Source organism: Parus major, chromosome 1 (assembly GCF_001522545.3).
Source record: "Parus major isolate Abel chromosome 1, Parus_major1.1, whole genome shotgun sequence".
Classification (NCBI taxonomy): domain Eukaryota; kingdom Metazoa; phylum Chordata; class Aves; order Passeriformes; family Paridae; genus Parus; species Parus major.
The window spans coordinates 75272239-75293501 of record NC_031768.1 but is presented as its reverse complement, the minus strand read 5'-3'; the positions used below and the strand labels follow the sequence as shown (position 1 = coordinate 75293501).

Here is a 21263-nt window from a genome sequence, read left to right as displayed (position 1 = left end):
TAATCTGCTTTAGTGATCCTTGAGATTGTAATTATCTTTTGCTAAGTGCATGCACTTTCCCTTGTAAAAGGTGTTGAGTCCCAGTTAGATTGCTGTACATCTGCTAAAAATCTATATATTATTGGGAAGCATCCACTTGGAGAGTAATGTAGTGCTGTAGTCTGGTCCAGTGGAACTGATGGAGGATGTTGGATGCAATGAAAACATTGCTCCTCATCCTCTGTGCCTGACTTTTGTGTTTAAATGTAGCACAGTTTGATCATGGTATCACTGAGCATTCCAGTGTTGCCATTGCTTTCTTGGACTTTACTTCATAAGGGTGTCAAAGAGTCTCGGCTTCTCCTAAAACTTTGCCCTGCTAAGAGATGTGGTGATTCTGTGGTCTTTCAAATTGTAATGTTAGTTTTGGGAAGAAAGTGTGTTTGTATTTCAATGGGTTTATTCTATATGGTTTTTATTACAGCCTTTTGGGAAGTTTTTATGCTCAACTGACAATGTAACTTATCAATTACTATTATGGAAGAACTTCAAGAACTGTATTCATTCATATTTGGCTTAGATACATGTTAGCTTTGCCCAGACCACTAAACCTGCCAAAACCCAAATGATAAGTATTGGTAAAGACTGTACTGGTGAGGAGAAAAAAAGCTATTTCTGCAGAAAACCCAGAGTTTTGCCTGTAGTCAGTATAATAGAATATTGTAACATGTTTTATTGTACTTTATTTCTGATATGCTGACAATTTTTAGTTTCTCTGATTTTCATCAGCAAAGTCAATTTAATTGGTTATTCTTCCTGTTCCTAAAAGGCACATGGGGAAATTATGCTACTTTTCCTTGGTGAGTGGCATGATGGCTTGGCTGCCATTTGTATTCTGCTGCATGTGTGTTTCCAGTCCCAAATGACTACAGACTACTTTGGGTGATTACTGCTGGGAATGGGTTTCAGGAAGGAGTTCCCAGGACTGGATTTACACTAAATAAACAGAGACCATGAGGGAAAAACTGTGCTTCATTCCCAACTCTGGTTTAGGTTAAAGGGATAAAAATAGCTGCAGGACATCTCAAATCAGTTTAAAAATTAGAAAAGTGAAGGAACCCAATCTAGAGTATTTTTTTTTAAGTTCCCACTTATCTTTTTAGAGTTCTCTGCCTCACTTTCTTCTGTTCAGTGTACCTAGGTCTCCAAAGGGATAGCCAAAAAGATTCAGCTGTCAAAGTTTCGGATTCCATAAACACAGACAATTTTAGTCACTGTCCGTATTCATGCGTTTGTCTTCTTTGTTCAGCCAACACTTGTTCCTGAAAGTTTTCATTTTCTATTCTTGTTTTAGGCAAGATGCAAGAAATGGAAGTACCAGAAAATCTTCTACATATTGGAGAGAAAATTACTGCATCCTCCATTGCAATTGCTTTAGTTATTCATAAAAACGTTCCATAGTAAACTAGTGTACATTTGTGTTGTAGCCTTTGTGTAAAGAAAACATAACTACTTGCCTTCTGCTCTTACAAGAATGTTTTGGACATTCGTTTTTCAGTCTTACACATTGGCAGAGTTAGAGTGACTCCACTTTCTGCAAATACTCTGTATTAAGAAGATATCTTTTATGTTTAACTTTGCAGATCCAGAATGCTAATGATGTGCTAATAGCACCGCTGGAGAAGTTTCGAAAAGAGCAAATAGGAGCAGCAAAAGTAAGTGGCTGGGGTTGTTTTTAATTTCATGTTTATTTGAGTTTATCAGTGTGTTTTGAAGGCTGGACTGAAAACAGGCATTTTGTATTCAAACAGACTTGCTGCCATCCTCATTAATGTGTTAGTGAATTATACTAAATTCTTTACTTCAGAGGAGGAGACAATTTAGAAATGGAACTTAAAGACTGATAATATGCATAGAACACAGCTCTTGCTACTGTTGCACATCCCTACCATCTGGCATTGTGTTCATCTTCTGATGTCTGCATTTACATTATGCTGTGTCTTGGGTTAACCCAGAACCACAGGGAGGATTCAAACAGCGGTTATGAGTCCCTCAAGTGGACATTGTTTAAAGACAGAAGATCAAGTTAAAGACAGCATGATCTCTGCCTCTGCTTTCCCACTTCTCTTTACATGGCTGATGCAGTGCAGTGGTTCACATTCATTTGCCAGAGTATTCATCTTAATTTTCTCCAGGGATTTTCCCATGGTGGAAGTGCTGCAGTTGGTAACTTTATATGGTTCTTTGGTGTTAAGTGTTATACCTGTGTGAGAGAGACAGCACAGGTTCTCTATACCAGGGTTCAGTAGTCAGCTCAGGAAATCAGATATATTGGGGGAAAATACATCAGAATTAACTGTTAGTGTAGAAGAGCTGTTTTCAGTCTGATCCTGAATTTTTGAGTGACTATCAGGGACTGCTGTGATCACAGTCTCTGGGCTATATGGAGGCTGTGGTAGTTAGAGGTTATGGTTAGTAACAGTTCCTTCTGTCTGCATAAATACATAAGTTCTGAAGCATTTTGCTTCTTATATTAGTGCTCATAAAAATTTCTGGGAAACGTTCCATTTGTAAGGTTAAATGAGTACAAGGAAAAGCTCTCTGATGTTGCAGGTGAGGTTGTGCTTGTGCTGTACTCAGAAACTCAGAAGAAGAACAGAGCTATTGGGAAGAGGCACCAAAGGTTCATGCTTCTTGTGCTGCTATTGTGAATGTGTAGCAAACACATGGGACTGCTTCCGCACAGGAACTCAGTAGATGTTTGTGAAGAATTTTTACCGTGAACTTGAGGTCAGATTTCTCTGAAGTGGGTGTTCTTTACCCTTTCACTTGATATGTTTTTGTGTACAACTGCATTCTTCTCTTGTCCCACCCCTATGCTGCTGTGAGATGCAGGGCTGGGAGTTTATTTACCACACTGCACAAATCAGAATTTAATCCCAGCACAAAATTATTTTTAGTTTTCGGTAGGTTTTAGTAGTGTCATCCAGTTCTTTGTAGTACTGTTTCATTTCATATTCTCATAGTTTAAGGGATATCCTTCTTCAGAGCACCCTATTTGAAAGCTCAACCCACCATACCGCTGACTGTCTTGCTGCATGACAATCCATAGGTGGTTCAGAGGGCTCTCTGCAGAACTCTGTAATACAGACACTCAGGTTTCCTTTGAATATATCACTCAGTAGATGTCAACACATACATAATGATCTAATTGGAGATGAGTCCTTTCTTTTTTGTATCATCAAGGATATTAAAGGCAGGGCGCTACAGGACAGGTTGAGTCCTCCCTGTTTGGTTTATCACAATGGCTGGTTTCTTTTCTGTATCTCTTCCATGTAAAATATGGGCATCTGCTCCTCTTCTTAGAGTTGTTTTGACTTGTCTATGGTCATACTACACTATACAGAATGAGTTCAGGAGGAAGCCTGGCTCACCTAACTCTTATTCCAGTGTCTAATGCACTTTATTATGCAGTGCTGTGTGTTTTGGAGAGTCCAGGATACTTGGCACATGGATACCCTAAAGAGAGCTCTCCCAGGTCATTGTTTTATAAAATGTCAAACAAACGTATTTTCTAGCACTGCACATGAAGTTCAGCTGCCAAACTCAGAAATGAGATTCAGAATGCCGTCATAACCAAGTGTGATACATTTGTCTTTGAATTGATTTTTATCAGTGGAAGCAATTACAGTTGGCCTTTAACTAAATGGTATCAACACAAACAAGTCAGAGCTTAATTACACTCAGTATTGTTTTTCTAGTAATTACAAAATAGCAGTGTATGATCTAGGAATAATGAGACCCATATGAAACAGAGTAGAAATTTGGTCTTTGTGAAACCCATTATTGGTAAAGTGGAGAACATGGTCAGATTGCTTACCCCTATTTTCGTTCACTGGGATCAGCCCTTGAGCATTTATGAGCTCTTACAAATACAGAATGAGTTGATCTTGCTGGTTATTTATCTGCAGTTAATGAAGGTTTGCACTGAGATTTGTCTCTTTGAACTCTTCTGGGATGATCTGTGCTGATAGTGGAACAAAAGATGTTTTCTTGTTGTTTGGATTTTAGCAGCAGGTTTCACAGAAGACTGAGAATGTCACTTTTTATTTGTGGTCTTTTCTAGACATATCCATTGAGTGGACCTTTACCAGGTCCACAGCAGGTGTGACCTGTTTTTATCCTGTAGTGTTAGTTTACAACAGTGTGTAGAACAGTATTCATATCAAATCCAAACTTGCTTCTGTTTCTCTGTCATCCATCCCTGCCCAAAACCCCAGAACATTTCTGTGCAAACATGTTCTCTGCAAGAGAAACTGGAGATGTCCCAGCTGACTGGAAGCTGGTGAAAGTTGTGCCAAAAACTTTCAACAAGTGCAAGAAGGAGCACCCTAGAAACCACAGGCCTGTTAGTCTGACTTCCTGGTAAAGTTATGGAGAAGATTATTCTGGAAGGTATTGGAAAACACCTGGAAGACAATTGGTGACAGCTGGCATGGCTTCACAAGGGGAAAGTCCTGATTGTCAAACCTGATTTCCATTAATGACAAGCTAACCTACCCAGCTGATCAAAGAAGCCAGCTGATGTAATCTTCCCATGCTGTCACAGGATCCTTCTGGACAAAATGTCCAGCATTCAGCAGAATAACCACATCATGCTGTAGGTGAGAATTGGCTCACAGGTCAAGCACAAAGGGTTTTAATGAGTGGGGTGGCATCAGACTGGTGACCTGTCATTGCTGGGGTTCTACAGGTCTCCATCCTCTGCCCTGTGCTCTTCAACTTCTTTGTAAATTACTCTTGGGTACATGGTGTTACTCTTGGGAATGGTGCTGTGCATGGCCCGATTTGGACTTGATGATCTTTTTGGGTCCCTTCCAACTTGCATATTCTCTGATTTTGTGATTTTGTGGATGGTGCAAACTCCACAGTATAACTGCTAGTAATGTCACATTTCTAGAGCTGTCACTTTGCAATTAATTTGCATCATAATATCTTATGGACAAACATTTAAAGAGGTTGGGTATAGAAGCATGAGATTGGTACACCTTTAGCATTGGCAGTGTTAGCAGTAACTAGAGATCCAAGCAGCTGTTGGGTGTTGGGTTCTGTCTTCTAATTGGACTTTGACATTATAAATTTTAATACCCTGTTAAACTGTGGTTCCAAATTTTGTGGAAGAAAAATATTTTTTAGATAGTTGCATTACCAATATACAAAACAGGAAATTATTTTAGGTACTACTGTAAGATTTTGCTAGGGGGAAGATTATGTGAGAGAGCACTTAAAAGTGATTTCTGGGCTTTTTTTTCTTTCCTTTATGAAACACCAGATAAAAGTTTAGTTGCAGATAAATACAAGCAAACCCTACCCTCCCAAGGGAAAAAAGGGGAAAATTTTATAAGTTATGAGAATCACCGTTTTATTTTACTTATAAATAAGTTCACAAGATTTTTGCTACCATGATGAATATTCTACAGATGTTTTTAATATAGAGCATGAGAATATTTAATTTTTTCTTCAAAACTATAATGAGTTTAGGCAAAAATATAGTAACAGAAATCAAAAAGAATATGGAGGATAAAATATATCCTGTTGATGTTACAAAGCTATATTTTAAATACAAGGACTCAGGGTGCAAGGTTCAAGTGTTTTTAGAACATCACAAGAATAACATTAAAGACCAATTCTTCACACGCACTTCAAAAACCTGAAGGTACTCAACAAATTTGAGATACTTTCCCCATAAAGCATTAGTGTTTGTAATCTAACCAGCAATATACAAATCTGCATCACTTGCTCTTCTTGATTTATACTACTTGCTCTTCTGTTTTTATTGCACATATTTCAGTTACTCCTTTTCTGTACACACTCAGTTTAAATAAAGCTGAGTTCTCTCCAGAGACTACACAAACCCAGCTTTGCATTGGACAGCCTGCTGATTTACTCCATCTGAGTTTAAAAAAATGACCTCTCCAATTATTGTAGCAAGGCGAGCAGAAGCCGGGTGAGGTAACTGGGAAAGGATTCCAGGCACGAATCCCTTTGCCTTATTTGGTCAATGTGGTTTGCGAGGCCCCAGCTGGTAACTCTAGTGAGCTCATTGTGTGATGTGTTATGGACAGTAAAGCCAAACCTTCCTCTTTCTTTTTATCCATTGAGTACAGTATTTAGCAATATTCGTTCCAATGTTCATTGACCTTTAATACAACTTAAATCAGATCAAAGACAACAGTAGCAATTTTGGTTTTAAGACTTAAAAGGAGAGTTTTGTTTCCTCCTTACAATTCCATCTCTTTGTTTCATAAAATCATTTATTTTGGCCAGGAGGATTAGTTTTTATCGTTATTTAATTTCATTCATTTATTCAAAGTTGTGAATTCCTTTCTACTTGGGAAACAAATCCTTACTCACTGCTGGGATTAATTTTCCTGCATCTTTGCTCACATCTATCTTCACATGTAGGCATGCAGGAGGTAGCACGTTCTCTCTGTGTTTAATTTGGATTGTCTGGAAATTGAGTAGCATGAAACAAACAAAACACTCCATTTTTTGAGGTCTGTCAGAAAGCTGTCAAAGCACAGTTTTAGATAGGTATCTAAGATGGGTAGAAATACCTGAATGCCCGTTTGGTGAGCCAGTTTCCTCGATATCTGATCTGATCTTAGCACTTGTTGTCCTTTAACTGAGAAAGATGAGTGACCTTGCTGTAGCAGGCAGGAGATGTTTCATTACAAATGGTGTCTGCCACTCAAGGCTTGGTATTTTCATCCACTAGATTTGGTGTGCTTAAGTGTCAGTCTGAACCATGGAGGGAGGAGGCCAGGGGAAGCAAGCACAGAGAGGACAGGCAAAGAGGATTATTGATGGTCAAATGTTTCGAGTTAAAATGCAACAGTTTCTCAATAATGGTAAGTACCAGACACCTGATACCTTTTTGGGTAACTTATTCTGTAGGCAAGGAAATGGAGAGGATCAAACCTATTTCTATTTCAGCCAGGCTTTTATAACACTCTACATGAGTCATTGTAATGTAGTTTAGATGGGGTTTAGTATGAGAAGCTCAGTCTCATACTAAAGGAGGAACTAGCTCATGAGAAAAGAACAGTGATTTTTGTTTATGGGAGAGACTGTCTGGTTAGAGAGAAGTCACCACTTAAAAGATCCCATGGGGCAAATTGAGATCAGTCTGTTGTTTTATTTTTGGTAATGACCAGGTAGAAAAAATCTGGTGGTATTGTCATAGGTTGCTGAGGTGGAGGAGGAGGACTGGAGGATTGGGAATAAAGTGTAACATGAAATAACTGAGCATGAGGAACTGAGTTCATGAAACAGTTGCATATAAAAAAAATCTGCTGTACTGATAAATAACTTGTGGCAATCTCTTTAGGTATTTGAGGTTAATAAGCATCTATCTCTGGTAGGTAGAGAAGTACAAATTCTCTTCAGCTTTTATTTTACTTACATAAATCCTCAAGTTTTGCTTAAAGTTTCTGAATTGTGAAAGTTGTTAATTGCGCTTACAAATGCATTTCATTCCAAGGTTTTGAACACTTTTATTTGAGAAATAATCCCATATATGTTGTCTAATCTGATATTTTACTTAAACTAGTGTTAACAAATGCAAGAACCAGTAAATCAGAACTTGCATTTAAAGAAAATGTATACTATAAAATTATTTTTAAAATAGATCAAATGTATTTTCCCTTATTTATTCAAATAAATGTAGAGAAATATCAAACAGCAAAAGACATTTATTTGCAATGAACAAAATAATTGTAATGGTAATATGATTAGCCACTGCTTCTTCTACACTTGTGTATGTGAAATATTTGAGAAGTTTCAAAAACAGTAGTGAAGAGCCTAGTATGCATACATTTCATCTAAGAAAGTCTTACTTTCTTCTGTGCAGAGCCAAACCCTTAAACTGGGAGATAACACTGGCTGAGCACCTGGACCCAGAGTTTTTTATGAGCATCTGGTCTTCTTGGGACAGCTCTTGCCATTATGCAAATGAAACAAAATTATTTTCTTGTTACAGTTTGCTTCAGTTCAATTACTGTTTCATTCAAAGCTGATAAACTTTTAGGAAGTTAACAGAAAGAAACAACAAAAAAAGGACAACAATCCTAAAAGCTTTTTTAATGTGTAACTAAATACACTTTTAGTGTATTCTTTTAAAAAATGAGAATTAAAACTCAAATCTCCCAGCTAAAAGGCTATGGACACAGTGATTAAAAACTGGTGTTTCAATCTGTTAACTACAAGTGTTTTGTGAGGAAAACAGTTAATGTTATGTGCATAATCAGTTTTAATAAGTTCTGTTAAATGCAGTCTGTCTGTTATTAGTGAGTGTGATTAATTGGATCACTGGCTTAAATTGGTTTCTGAAGCTGTGTTTTTTTTCTGCAGTTTATTAAGATTCTAATTTGCATAGTAAAGAAAACAGATATAAATTAAGGATAAATAAATTAGTCCCCAGTAGTAAATTGGAAAATAATTTACTATTCCACCATAACATTTAAGAATTAAGGCTTAGAATAAATGTGTTAATTGGTGGAATTGTTTAAATGACCATGCAGTGTACCTTTCTTGACAAAAAGAACCATTTATTTTTTAGAAATCTACAGCTAGTAAAATAAAAAAAAATAAAAACTTATGTAGTATCAGCCTTTTTACTGGAAAAGGACGATAGAACATAAAGAAGGAAGAAACCTTCTAATTAAATTAAGGGTTTTTTATTGCTAATCTGCTGCAGCCTATTGTAGTGTATGTCATGGGAAGGGCTCAGGAAGGTTGCATCTTGACCCTGCACAGCTGCTAGAATCCTACTGGACTCCTGAGCTGTGATCAAAAGTACAAACAAATACATTGACCTTCAGACTTAATTTCCAGCTCACAGAGGAGCTGAACTTCTTAGTGAATGTTTGAGGGCAAGGATTTGGAGGATTTGGCAGAATGCAGCTCTACTCACCTGTTATGTTCTTTCTAGCCTTGCTCTTGGCCACAGCAAGGCTGTGGATAGGATCATGTTCCACACCTGAAAAATGGGTCTCAAGGTTGTTGATGAGACTTTGAATGTCTCAAGAAGGATGTAAGAGAAATACAGGAAGTGGCCAATTGCCCAGGCGCAGAGCAGGACAGGACTTGAAGAAGTAGGGAGTTTGGTATTTTGCTCCCTGCACAAGCAATCTTCATTCATCAGCTCAAAGGCACCTAGTCTCCTGCCCTTCCACCCCTTGTTCAAAATTAGACTCCATCCTGAGTTTTAGCATCCTTTATCCAATCAAATTCATTATGTTTTGACAAAGGCAGCTGTGTTCTCTTATCCTGCAGGGACTATTTAAGAATTGTGCTTTTGGGTGCTTTTGTATAGTTCCACAGCTGTACTGAACTTTTAATGCTTAAGTCATGAGGTTTTATACATGGCTATGAATTCATCTGTTAATCTTATACTGTTACGTGTTAGGGTTTTCAGCAGTTTGAGAGAAAACTAAGATCTCCTTCTGCATTGCTTCCCTTTGTTTCATGGTGTAGTTAACAGCACAGAAATAGTTACAGTTACAATTACAGTTTGAGCATTGTTTGTACGTTTCTCAGATGATGTGGGGTCTATGGGTCTTTATTCCATATGTATCGTGGAGTTGCCTTTTTCCACTCTAAATAGAAAATCATTTGATCAGCCATATTGCCATAGGTTTCCCATCATCCAGTATCTTGTTCTATCTATGCATCAGATTCTGCAGGGGCCTGGGAGTATACAAATTTAACAACTTTTCTTTTGGTAAAGCAAATTCTGAAATAGCTCTATCCCAAAGTGATGTGGGCTATAGTATCTGCGAAGTATCTCTTCTGTACTGTAACAGAAGTCGACATCATTGCTTGAAACTTTATTGTGTCTTGGTAGATATGGGAGCATCAAGAGCTTCATCTTTCCACCAAATAAAGCAGTTTTGTTATTTTGGGACCTGTCAGGTTATAGTAGCCACCACAGAGCCATTTGTTCATGTGGAGATTGCCAAGAAGGGGTGGTCTGAGATTCTTGTCTTGATGAGAAGATTTAATACGCATCCCCAAGAAGTAATCTGAGAGCACTGGGTGAGCTTAACAATGCCACTGGGGGGGCATAACTTTTCACCCTAAAGTGATAATTTGTGTTCTTTTATCAGTGTTGTAAAAGGGACTCTAAAAATAGATGCTTTCAAAACAAAACAAAATCACTTCTGACATTGACCTCAGACTGTTTCCTTTTTTTTCTTTTTTTCTTTTTTTTTCCCCAAAATATCTGTAAACAGCACAGTTTCCATTTGTGTGTACTAATCTAAAAAATTTCACATAACACGCCTCAAGTTCTTCCTCAGGTCAGCATTGCAGTCCTGTTGTGATGGCGTCAGATGTGCCCTGGGACCACAAGTGGTGCTGGATGTGCTGCTGGTATGCTGAGATCAGAGATGTTGGCTGATTGGTTGGCATAGATGGGAGATCCCCAAACAGTGTTTAAAAAAAGAAATTACTAGTTAAGAAAGAGATATTTTTATCTGTAGCTTTTAAAATAAAGCAGTGAGTATGTGAAGTTTTAAGCTGGTCTGCTGGAATTGCTTTATTTGAATGACATTCTGTTCTTCACAGCTTTTTTCTCTATCTTTGCTCTAAGTACACCAAGAAAGGATGTTACTAACTGTGCAGATGAAATGGCCTCTTCATGAGTTCCTAAAGAGTGTGGCTAACTTTATTTGTGAAATCCTTTAAAGTCACATGTTTTTGTAGAGGAACAAAAGTCTTCCTGTTATGATAAAATAATTTAAACTTCAGAAAGCTATCCTAAACCTGATGCAGAGAAAAGTAAGTCAGTTTCTGCTGTTCTAGGGGGCTTCTCCATATGATTTAAGCAGTAATTTGATAATATCCTAAGTAAGCTATTCCAGCAAAAATACTTCATTTTTAATAGACAGTAAAGTAATAAAACTAGATTACGTGTGTAGACTTACCAGTCCTGCTGTTTGGGCAGGGATTTAGCAGATTCCCAGACACAGAGCAGCTACTCCTGGAATCAGCAAATGCCAAATAAACTCAAGACAGCTCTGCAGCTGAATAACAGGGAGTCTAATATGTCCTGCTTTGTGTCCTGACAGTACTGGCAGGTTTGCATGTCTTTTCACAGCAATGCTGGAAACTTCTAATATTTTTGTTTCCATTTCAAGAGGGGTTTTTTTTGAGAGAAATTACATCCTACAAATACATTTTCTCATTTAATAGTATCTGCTTTTTAATTTGAAAACATCTGATGGAATTACATAGGGAATTATTAGGAAATGGCTGTGGGATTCTCCTCTTCCAGGATACACTTTTGAAAGTACCTGATACTTGGCTCTCTAAATGCATTACAGAGGGAAAAGAAAATTTTCTTCAGAAGTTTATGAACCTGAAAGTAAATTATCTCTTGCAAAGTTATTCAGTATTTTACACAGATGTGAACTCCAGTTAAACTTAAATTAGTTTTGGGTTGTCTCAAATATATTTCAGTTTTATGTATTCCTTACCTGATTTTAATTCAGGTTATTTTTTAAACTGCCAGTTTCTAATATCTGTCTTCATAGTTTTAATGCTGCTAAACAGTCTTGTATTCCCAGTTTATTGCTTAGTTATACTTCATAGTTGCAATATGTTCTTTTTATTATAATTATTTGTGTTTTACACTATATTGTTTTCTGGATCATCATGGTTTGCATATGGTTGTTCCTTTTTAGTAAAGAATTGGTTTTAAGATTTATAGTCATTTGGACATTTAATTTTCTACATGATGCATTCTGCTTCAATTTGGAAGTGTTTTCACTAGCAGCTATGAGGAACGTAAGACATGATTTATGGCTATATTAACCCTATTTTATGTCGATCAACAAGGATTTCTTTATGAACTATGATATAAATTTGCTTCACTTCACATTATTTGCTAACAATACATAAACCATGTCCATTAACCTTTCTGACTTCCTTATGGATTTGGGGAAATCTGATAACCTAACAATATATTAAATTCTGTTTTGGAGGAAGAAGAGGAGGGAAGGATTTTTGTATTACCTTTTCACTTTTTCTCCTGGGAAAAAAGCTTGTGACTTCTTTCAACCTAATCTTGAACCCTTAGTGTTCACATAAGAAATCAAAATTTCTACCAAAAAGAAATTCTTCCCATCCAAACATGTATCAAAACACACCCTCTCATCTCAGATACCAATAATAATTTCAATATCATTAAAACCAACCAAAAACCCAGTAACTCACCAACTACTTCCATGAGAATACTTGACAAAACCTCAGGCAACATAAAATGGAAGAATTTACTTTTTTTCTCTTCAAAGGAGAAGTCATGAGATTTTACATTTTCCAAGAAGCCCATAGGATCTTAGATCAAGTCAGTCTTTCCAAAACTAAATTTAGTTTATTTTCTAGACTGCAGCTCTACTTTTGTTTGTCCTGCTACTTAGTAAGACATGGTCCCCAAACTTACTACTCCAAACAAAATCCCAGTAACTTTGTAGAAATACAATTTTAATTTTTGTTTGGGAGATAATGAAAAAGGTGGCTTTGAAAAAACTATATTTGAAGTCTAACATTCTAGCAATGAACCATCTCCAGTCTGTTGTTGCAAAAATCAACGTTTTTGCAGTTGTTGTCAAAGAGATAGAAAAGGGATGTGGCTTTATTGATCTCCACAGAGTTCACTGTTGCCTTCAGGTTCTTCAGCTGACAAATGTGTCTGACGTGATCTATATGCAAGTCTTACTGTTGTATTTCTGTGCCAGTTTCTACTGTTTGCACACCTCAGTTTGAATTGCTGAAAAAAATATGTACTAATTCTGGGTGAGGAGAAGAAAGAAATCATCATGGCCATGTTTCACAGTGTTCACTTGCTTTCTAATTAAGGTATTCTCCTCTTTTCAATGTATTGACATCTTTTTTTCCAAATAGTTTCTTTGCAACAATTTCTGGTTTAATTTCCTTTCTTGATCCTTTTAAAATAATTTCTTGTAAAACATGTTTATTTTGTGGTTTCAACAAAGATTATGTTTTGGCAGGGTTTTTTAAGGATTAGCGTGTTAAAGTGTAAAATATTGTTTTGCAACAAACAAAGAGTTAAAAAATTTCTTTATGGACAGATAAAAGATGTAGCTAATAGCTAAATATAACACAAAAAAATTATTGCAACTAAAAATGGGAAGTGAATGAGGAGGGTGGCAGAGGTTCTTATTTGGAAAAATAAAGAGGAATAATTTATGTAATAGTTCTCAAGATACACGTAACAATTTTGACATTAAATACTGCACACAAAGTTGATGTAAACCATTATAAAAATACCAGATTTATTGATATTTCCTCTGGAAAAGGAAAATCAATTTCAAAGTATAGCAACTATTTCTGCTTTATATCTAGAAATACATCTAGTGGGTAAAATTTGTGCGAATCATGTTAATGATTTGTAGCAGGTATATGATTAGTTATAGCATGCAATCAAAATCTTTCTGAACAGGAGAAAAACTATCTGACTCACTTGAGTTAACTTTTTAATGGACTTCTCAGCAATTGATGTCTGGACTTCTCAGAGCCATAAATATTTATAAAGCAAGAGGAATGCAAGAACATCTTTTGAAACTTGGCATACCTGGCTTGCCTATAAGTAGATGTGTCTCAAGCAAAATTAATTTCAGAAAAGATGATTTTTTGGGAGGTTGTCTAATCAGTTTTGAAACAAAACTATGCAGGAAATCTGAGCAGAGAGAATAAAACCATCCAGTATTATATGACTTAAGTCTCTCAAGAGAGTGCTGGCAGTTAGTAAGGCTCCATTAAGTGCTGTAAGCCGGGTGTGTGGTTAAGGGCTTTCCTAATGGGGTTCCTAGAAATTTGAAGCATTTCAAACTGTAAATATTTTTGAACTGATTTAAGGCTTGACACACCTGAGAATGGTTAAACAACTATACAGAGATATTTACAGTGTTTAGGGTCTGCAGGACTTAGTCTAGACAAAAGGTGTTGATGACTTATACATCAGTGTAAAACAATCCAAGGATTAATATTATGTCATTTCTCTTTTTCTGTGCTTTTTTTTTATTGCACCCTCCTAGTTATCTCACATGGATTTTGGGTGGGAGTTTTTCATGTGTTCTAGCTGATATTTGGAAAGAAATGGTTATACTTTTTTTCCAGGGAAAAGAGAAAGGGTGAGGTTTACTTGTAGGAAAGATGTGCAAGGATGGAAGAAAGCTGGAGTCTGAAGGGAATAAGAGGTCAGGAATTAGCATCTTCCTTATGGCCACATGCCTTAAGCTTTGTGTCATGGCTGGTGCAGTCTGTTCTGGTAACAGTGCAGCACAAGCTTTCTTATCCAACCACATCTCTTCTCCTTGGGGTTTGATCCAATGTGGAATCTAGGCAAAAGCAATCATCTGTCTCCTAAACTTTGAGGAGACAGTTTTGCACGGAAACTTTCTTTGAAAACCTTGTAGTTTGTGGAAAAATAGATTTCTCAGTCTTATGGGTACAGATTGCTGGGACCAGGATTCAGATAATTCATTTGGGCTGTGGCTGTGTTTAAGAGTGTTTTGAAGGCTGCAGAAGAACAGGCTAAAGCTGGAATAAGCTGAGTTTGTGACTCCACTTAGGATGCGCCTGTGTGCTGTGAGTCACTGACTGAGTGTGTGAGACAAGAGCTATTTTGGCATAAACTGAAGTGTTTCTTCTCATCCAGAACATGAATCACCTGCTTCTGAGTGTATCTTTTTTGTTGTTAATTTTTATTAAGTAAACAGATTTCAGAGGGTTCAATGCATCCAAATATGTGGGTTTTACTGGCACAGTGGAGGACCTTCCAAGCAAAAGATACTCAGTCACCTGTTGGGGCCAGTATTTTTTATACTTTTCCCAGAAACATATCTGAGTAATCAGAGCAATGCCAGAAACACTGTCCTGCTGTAAACATATTCCTGGGAGTATCACTGGGTAAAGACAGTAATGCAGTCCAAATTGCCAAGAGATGTCTATTCGCAATTGACTTCTGTTAGTCTTTCTATTATGTCAACTTCTACCTTTGAAGGAAGAAGGTCTTGTTAAAATCTGGAAAAGGAGGAAGAAGTTTATCAGATGTGCTGTCTCTGTCAACGCTGCACTTGGGTCAGAAGTTGTCCTGGTGACAGGCAAACTCCAAGTTTCCAGTTTTCTCTTTAATGTAACTGGTATAAAAAACTGTAGAGGCAGTGGCTGAGCAGATCTGTGGCAGTGTAGAGGTGCAGTCTGGGAGAGGGCTGGCAGAAGACCATGAGAGCCTTCAAATTCCGTGTTTCCTTATGGGTGGTGCCATGGAAATCTTTATGAAGCTTCACATGAGATACAATATGCCTTAAAACCACAATTAGTTTATTTAAACTTCTTTTTTTCTTTTTCTTGACAGGCAGGGCAGGCTTATCTTTTAGATATGATCATTTAATTTTTTTGTTTTCCTTTTTACATATAAAGAGATATTTTTCTTATAGATCATAGCAGAAAATAAAAGTGATTTGGAGTCAGTGCAGTGGGAGCCACATTAGGTGTATCAATGGTCCTCTCTTGGTATTAACATGTATTCAATATGCTGTATGTAGGTATTTCAGATGGCAAAGTCCTGTTGTCACACCTTTTTCTTTGACTCTCACTGGGAAGCTGAGACTTCTGGCTCTTTTCCAGGTCTAGTTAGTAAAAGTTATGGTAGTGTCAGTATGAGCTCAAGTGGCTAGTCAGACTTTGGGTTTTTCATTACCTCTTGATCACCCTGGTTCTGAGACAAATAGTTGAGAAGGCGAGATGAATACTTACTGTTTGTATGACAAATATGTCTGAGACACCAGAGGCAAGCACAATATCAAGTCCAAGTGTGCAGTATGTCCTATCAGCTCTCAGGCCTCATTGTCAAAGTCTGTCAAGTCACCTTTTGAGGTAGGTGGTCTAGTGGACAGGATATCCACCACTGAACGCCAGTAGCTTGTGACCAAAGGCTTAAATACTGCAATCAGGCAGACTCCTTTCCCACTTTACAATTACATGGGGAAAAAAACACCTGAAAAGTAATTCTTTCGACACTTTTCATAGGATCAAGTTTGCCCTTAACTCTAGTATTTCCTGAAGTTGATGACTTTGACACCTTTGTCTCTTGGATTTTAAACTAATCTGGTTCATATTTCTAGTCCAGCACATTACATCATTGTCTCAGAAGATAAAACAGTGTGTTACTAACTGCACCTTTCATTCAATGATCAACTGAACAGAATTTCTGTTTGTGACCAAAGGTGTTGTTGAGACACACAAGTTGCTCTTGCTTCATCATGAAGACCTGGCACTTGAGTATTCTCCAATAAAACTGTGGCAGTGGAACTGACCTATGATTTCAGTCCCACAGAAATTGATTTCTTGACTTAAGTTATTTGTCACAACTCCAGCCTTCTGCCTTCTCTCTTTGAAGAATGTGTTTGGGAAAGATTTTGGAAGATAATTCTTATAGCTTCTTTTCACCTGCTAAACAAAACACAATCTTTTCTTTTTCATTTTTTCCCTTTTTGTCCTGGTATCTGTTTATCTTGTAATTAAATATAGAAGGCATTAGTAGTTATTCTGTATTGTTATTTAATATTTTGTTGGGTGAAGTGTCTTCCTTCTGGTATCTTTTGAAGATATCTCTCTTGTGAACATAGTGAGAATATTAAATTGTGCATATTTTTCATACTAGATATATTTGAACTTTTTTCAGGATAGAAAGTTTATCATGTGTTTTACAATCTAGTATGATTACTGTTGTAAGCGTTAGTCACTGGAGCTAATCAGTAAGTGGTTTGTTGTTACAGCTGGTTGATAAGTTTTAATTCATGTCATTAAAGTCTTCCTCCTATTTCTTATTTCTCTGACTGACCTGACTTTCCCATGATATAACTAAGGAAAATGGTGTGGTGCTACAATGCAAGCTAGTTATTTGTTTCTGTATATAAAAATTTCTAGGGAGAAAGGGGTGAGGAAGGAAATCACTACAATTCTTAAAATTACCTGATGTTACTTCATTATGGCCAGTAATTAGTTTTTCTATCATTAATAGATTTTGCAAATGTGTAAGTAGGACTGTTTGTCTTGAAACTTTTTTTGTTTTCTCAAAACATTCAACTTGTTAATCATTAGGACTTAACTAAGATTATATAAATCACTGGCAGAAGTCACTTTTATTTAGGGAATATATTATTTTATAATTAAAAGTTATTGATTTATCATTAATAATGCTCTGATGGGATATCAAATTCAATCAGTTCTCCTATTTCTTGAAATTTGTCTCTCCTTGAAGGATGGAAAAGCTTTTGAGAAACCTATCTTCTTCTTAAAATTCAGATGTAAATTTCAGAACAGCAGGTTTATAAAAGTTTTGAAGTAAGAATTCTGAATTTGTTTGCAGAAAATAAGATGTTTCTTAATTTACTCAAAGTAGTAGCTCTCTTTTGTATTATGTATCAAAATAGTTTTACAGTAAAAATGTGAGGATTGGCTCTACATGATGGGAGAAACAGAGGAGTGGGAAAGGGAAAAGACAGGATAACTTTTAAATGAGACAAGCTTAAATATTCAGACACATCGAAATATTATTGGAAACAGACACTTGGACCAATTTCCTTTTGCAACCACACATATGCTTTTCCATCATCCTCGTATTTTAGGAGTGTGGGTGGAAAATAAGCGTATTAGTCTTAAATGCAAAGAATAGGTCTATATCTTTATCACATTTTTTATACTCATCTATGTCCTCCACAGTGGGGGTTTTTGGGTTGGTTTTTCGTTGGTTTTTTGTTTGTTTGTTTTATTTTGGTTTTTTGGGGAGGGGTTGTGTGTTTGGGGGTTAGTGTTGTTTGTTTGAGTTCTGTTTGTTTGTGGTTTTTTATGGTTTTGGTTTTTTGGTTGTTTTGTTGTTTTCTTTTATTAGAAACAGTATGGCAGTTAGGTACACTTAGAAAACTTGGGGAAGATTATTTTGTTTTTAAGCATCTGCTTAAGAAGACACCACTCACATAAAAGCTCATGTATATTTACTAAGGGAAACCATGAGAATCTGTTGTATGGATTTGTTATTTATGGGAAAAATCCTGCTTACTATTGCTTTTAATAATTTAAGCTGTTCTCCCATCTTTAGGTCCAATTCAGAATTGAATCCTAAAAATACTGGAACCAATAAAAGTGGTTTTATAATGAGACATATTTTGGCACCCGTTATTTCTTTTAAGCTAGTTGTGATATTTAGTCAAATACTTTACATGGGAATGTTTTGTTTTTCAGGATGGGAAGAAGAAGTTTGACAAGGAAAGTGAGAAATATTATTCCATCCTAGAGAAGCACTTAAATTTGTCAGCCAAGAAAAAAGAATCTCATTTGCAAGATGTAAGAACTGAACACTCTTACCTAATTTCACATTTGCATAGAAGTCATGATAACAAATTGGTTCTCTTCAATATATGCTGTATTTTATTAATGTGAAATTTTGATGGTTTCTGGTAATCGTGCTTGTTGTGACTATAAATTCTTGACTGGGATGAATAATACGCAAATAAAAGTTATGTATTTGAAAAAAGCAATATTTTATGTTTGCAACTTTATCTATTTCAAGTACAGCTAATGTTTATTGGTTGCAACAATGGAATTACATTAGTACAGTAAAAGTGTGAGTTTTATAAGATATGTGAATATTGGCAAGCCAATTAATTAATTGCTTTTAAGTTTGCTATTTCATATATTAACTGATGAAATTGCACTTCTGTTTCACAAATATTCTAATCTGGAAGACTGAACTGAGATCACTTTAACGATGCTCTTTTCTGCTTCTTTTTCCTTTTTTTCTTCTTATTCTGAGACTGTGGCACCTGAAATTGCATCTATAACTTCTGCTTTGAGTCTGTACGGCTAATTCTTTTCTGTTAAAAAAAAAACAACAAGAACCAAAAACCACCAAAGCATGAAGACTCCTAGTTTAAAAGGAGGATTCCAGGGCTTTTTGGTATGCTGGTAGAAATGAATATGACTTGTCTTTGAAACAAATTACAATAAACCCAGCAATAGTCTAGTGATGACACTTTGGGAATTGTGACAAAAATAGTTAAAAATCATTTTTATAGGATTACTCTAGCTGTGGTGGCTCTTAAATCATGAGGGTTAGTTTGCCAATGAAATTTTCACTGCAGATGTGACCACTCAACTACAGGTTGTAGAATTTGTTTTTTCATGTTTACCAATAATATTTTAATTCAAATAAAATGAGGCTTAGAAATTTAAAAATTCTAATAATGTCTAATAATCTATATGCCTGAATTGCTGTTGCTGTCTGTATAATAATCAATCTAGGTAAGACATTAGTTATGTAGGATTGGTTAATTGTTCCACTTGTATGGCAGAGCTTTCACTTTTCCCAAATATCTTATGTATTGATGAAGAAGCAGTTCTGTTAGAGGCTAAGCCCCAGCTTAAAAAAAAAAAAAAAGAATTCTTACCAAATTGTGGAAAAGTAAACTTAAACGCTAATTTGCTCTAGAATAGAAGCAAAATAAAATAAGTAAAATATTTTACTCTTGAGGCATGAGAATGATTACAGTCTAAAAGCAGCAACTGAAGTGCAAAGTAACAACTGTGAATCTAATAAACTATGGTAGAATAACAATGGATTTGGCTCACATCTATAAACTAATGGAAAACTAGAATAATTTTTTCCAGTGTGTCCTTAAGTGACATATCTGGATTTAAAATCTTAAAATCTCAACTGAGGCTGAGGTTTTCTGATTTCTAGACACCTCCCTTGTAAAGGATAAAGGGCATAACTTGGCATTTCTGTCTTCCCCAGTTTTCTACAGCTGTAGATGAGCTGAATCAGCAGCACAGACTCACCATAAGTAGAAGGTACAATAGCAAATCCATACCAGAGTTGTTAACCTGGGAGACTTTTGGTCTATATTGTAAATAAAAGGAGGCCAAGCTCCATTCGTGACCTGAAATCCAAGATAGCTGTTGAGTGGTTTGGGTGAGCCCCATTTATAGCTTGTATGTCCAGGATGGAGTTGGTTGGAGCAGCCCACAGCAGAGCAGGGCATGAGCAAAGAACCAAGCAGTGCTGGCAGCTGGGGCTTTCGTGCCCAGGAGCAGGAGATGGGAAGTCCATGCCTCAAGCCAGCGTCATGCATTCAGGGAGGTGGAAATACCATTTTTTGACTGTCACATGGGAAAAATACGGTTTCCTTGAATTGATGAGGTTTCTTAATACCTCATCACATTATGTGGGTTAAAGAGTACTGGGATGAGCAAAGATCTTGTGATCTATTGGGTTCTTTTACATACCTCACTTGAGTGCAATTGAGACCACCTTAATTTGGCATCTGAAGTTTGATGGCTGAAACACATTTTGTAGAGAGTAGTTTGCATATATTCACCTAACTAAAGAAATATGGATATTTTAAGGGCCTGCAAGACTGCTGGTCCAGTTTACACAGGTGACTGGCTTTTTTCCTTCAGCATCAAAAAGAAACTTTATAGTAGCATTTTTTCACTGCCTATGGAAGCCTACAGTGGAAGAGAAAAAGGACAGAATTGAGTGATGTGAGAAATCTATTAAACTTCTGATTTAATTTCTCTGAAATTTGTTCCAGAATCAGTCTCCCAGCTTATGTGAAGTTCCGGTATGTATATATTGAGGTGATAGCCTACATCAATGAAAATATTACTCCCTTAAACTATATATCATACAGGTAGAGACTCAAAATCATATCCATCAGATCTCTTTATTTTTTACATGCAGTTTGAAGTCCCAGTAAAGCATGCAAATACTTTCAGCTTTTGAAACTTGAAGATCACTTTCAAAGCAGTTCTTACAAATCGGAGTCCTTTGGTGTTAACACAAATCCAGAAGCTTCTACAGAATATATATTTGGGGAATATCCCTGTTCACTGGTGGTGATTATGACCCTAAATCATATTTGAGATGTCACTTGATTGTTTTAAGTATCATTATAACTACAACCTGCTTAAATGCTGTTCAGAGTAGGGATGGATTTAATTAGGTGTTTAAATACTTCTGAGGCAAAGCCTAAAAGAGACAATTTCTAAAACTATGTTGCATTATTTATGTACAATTAAATGAGAGAGCTGAGGTCTGTTTAAAGTGCTTATTGATGGCATTTGTGAGAGCAAGGCATAGCTGGATCACGTCCCAAAGTGGTGGCAACTGCTTCTGTTCAGCTTTGTAGCGCTGT

At 36.4% G+C, this 21263-nt stretch overlaps 1 protein-coding gene across 2 annotated transcripts in view; it reads left to right on the top strand.

The window, feature by feature from the left end:
* ARHGAP42 (Rho GTPase activating protein 42) overlaps positions 1 to 21263 on the top strand; it is a 141365-nt gene that overhangs the window by 72744 nt on the left and 47358 nt on the right. The window contains exons 4-5 of one of the 2 annotated variants that reach the window (XM_015632268.3): positions 1623 to 1694; positions 18310 to 18411. In XM_015632268.3, coding sequence (XP_015487754.1) covers positions 1623 to 1694; positions 18310 to 18411 — 174 coding nt within the window. Of the gene's footprint in view, positions 1 to 1622; positions 1695 to 6785; positions 6891 to 18309; positions 18412 to 21263 lie in introns of those variants that run through there. The other variant, XM_033515991.1, reaches the window with a different exon arrangement.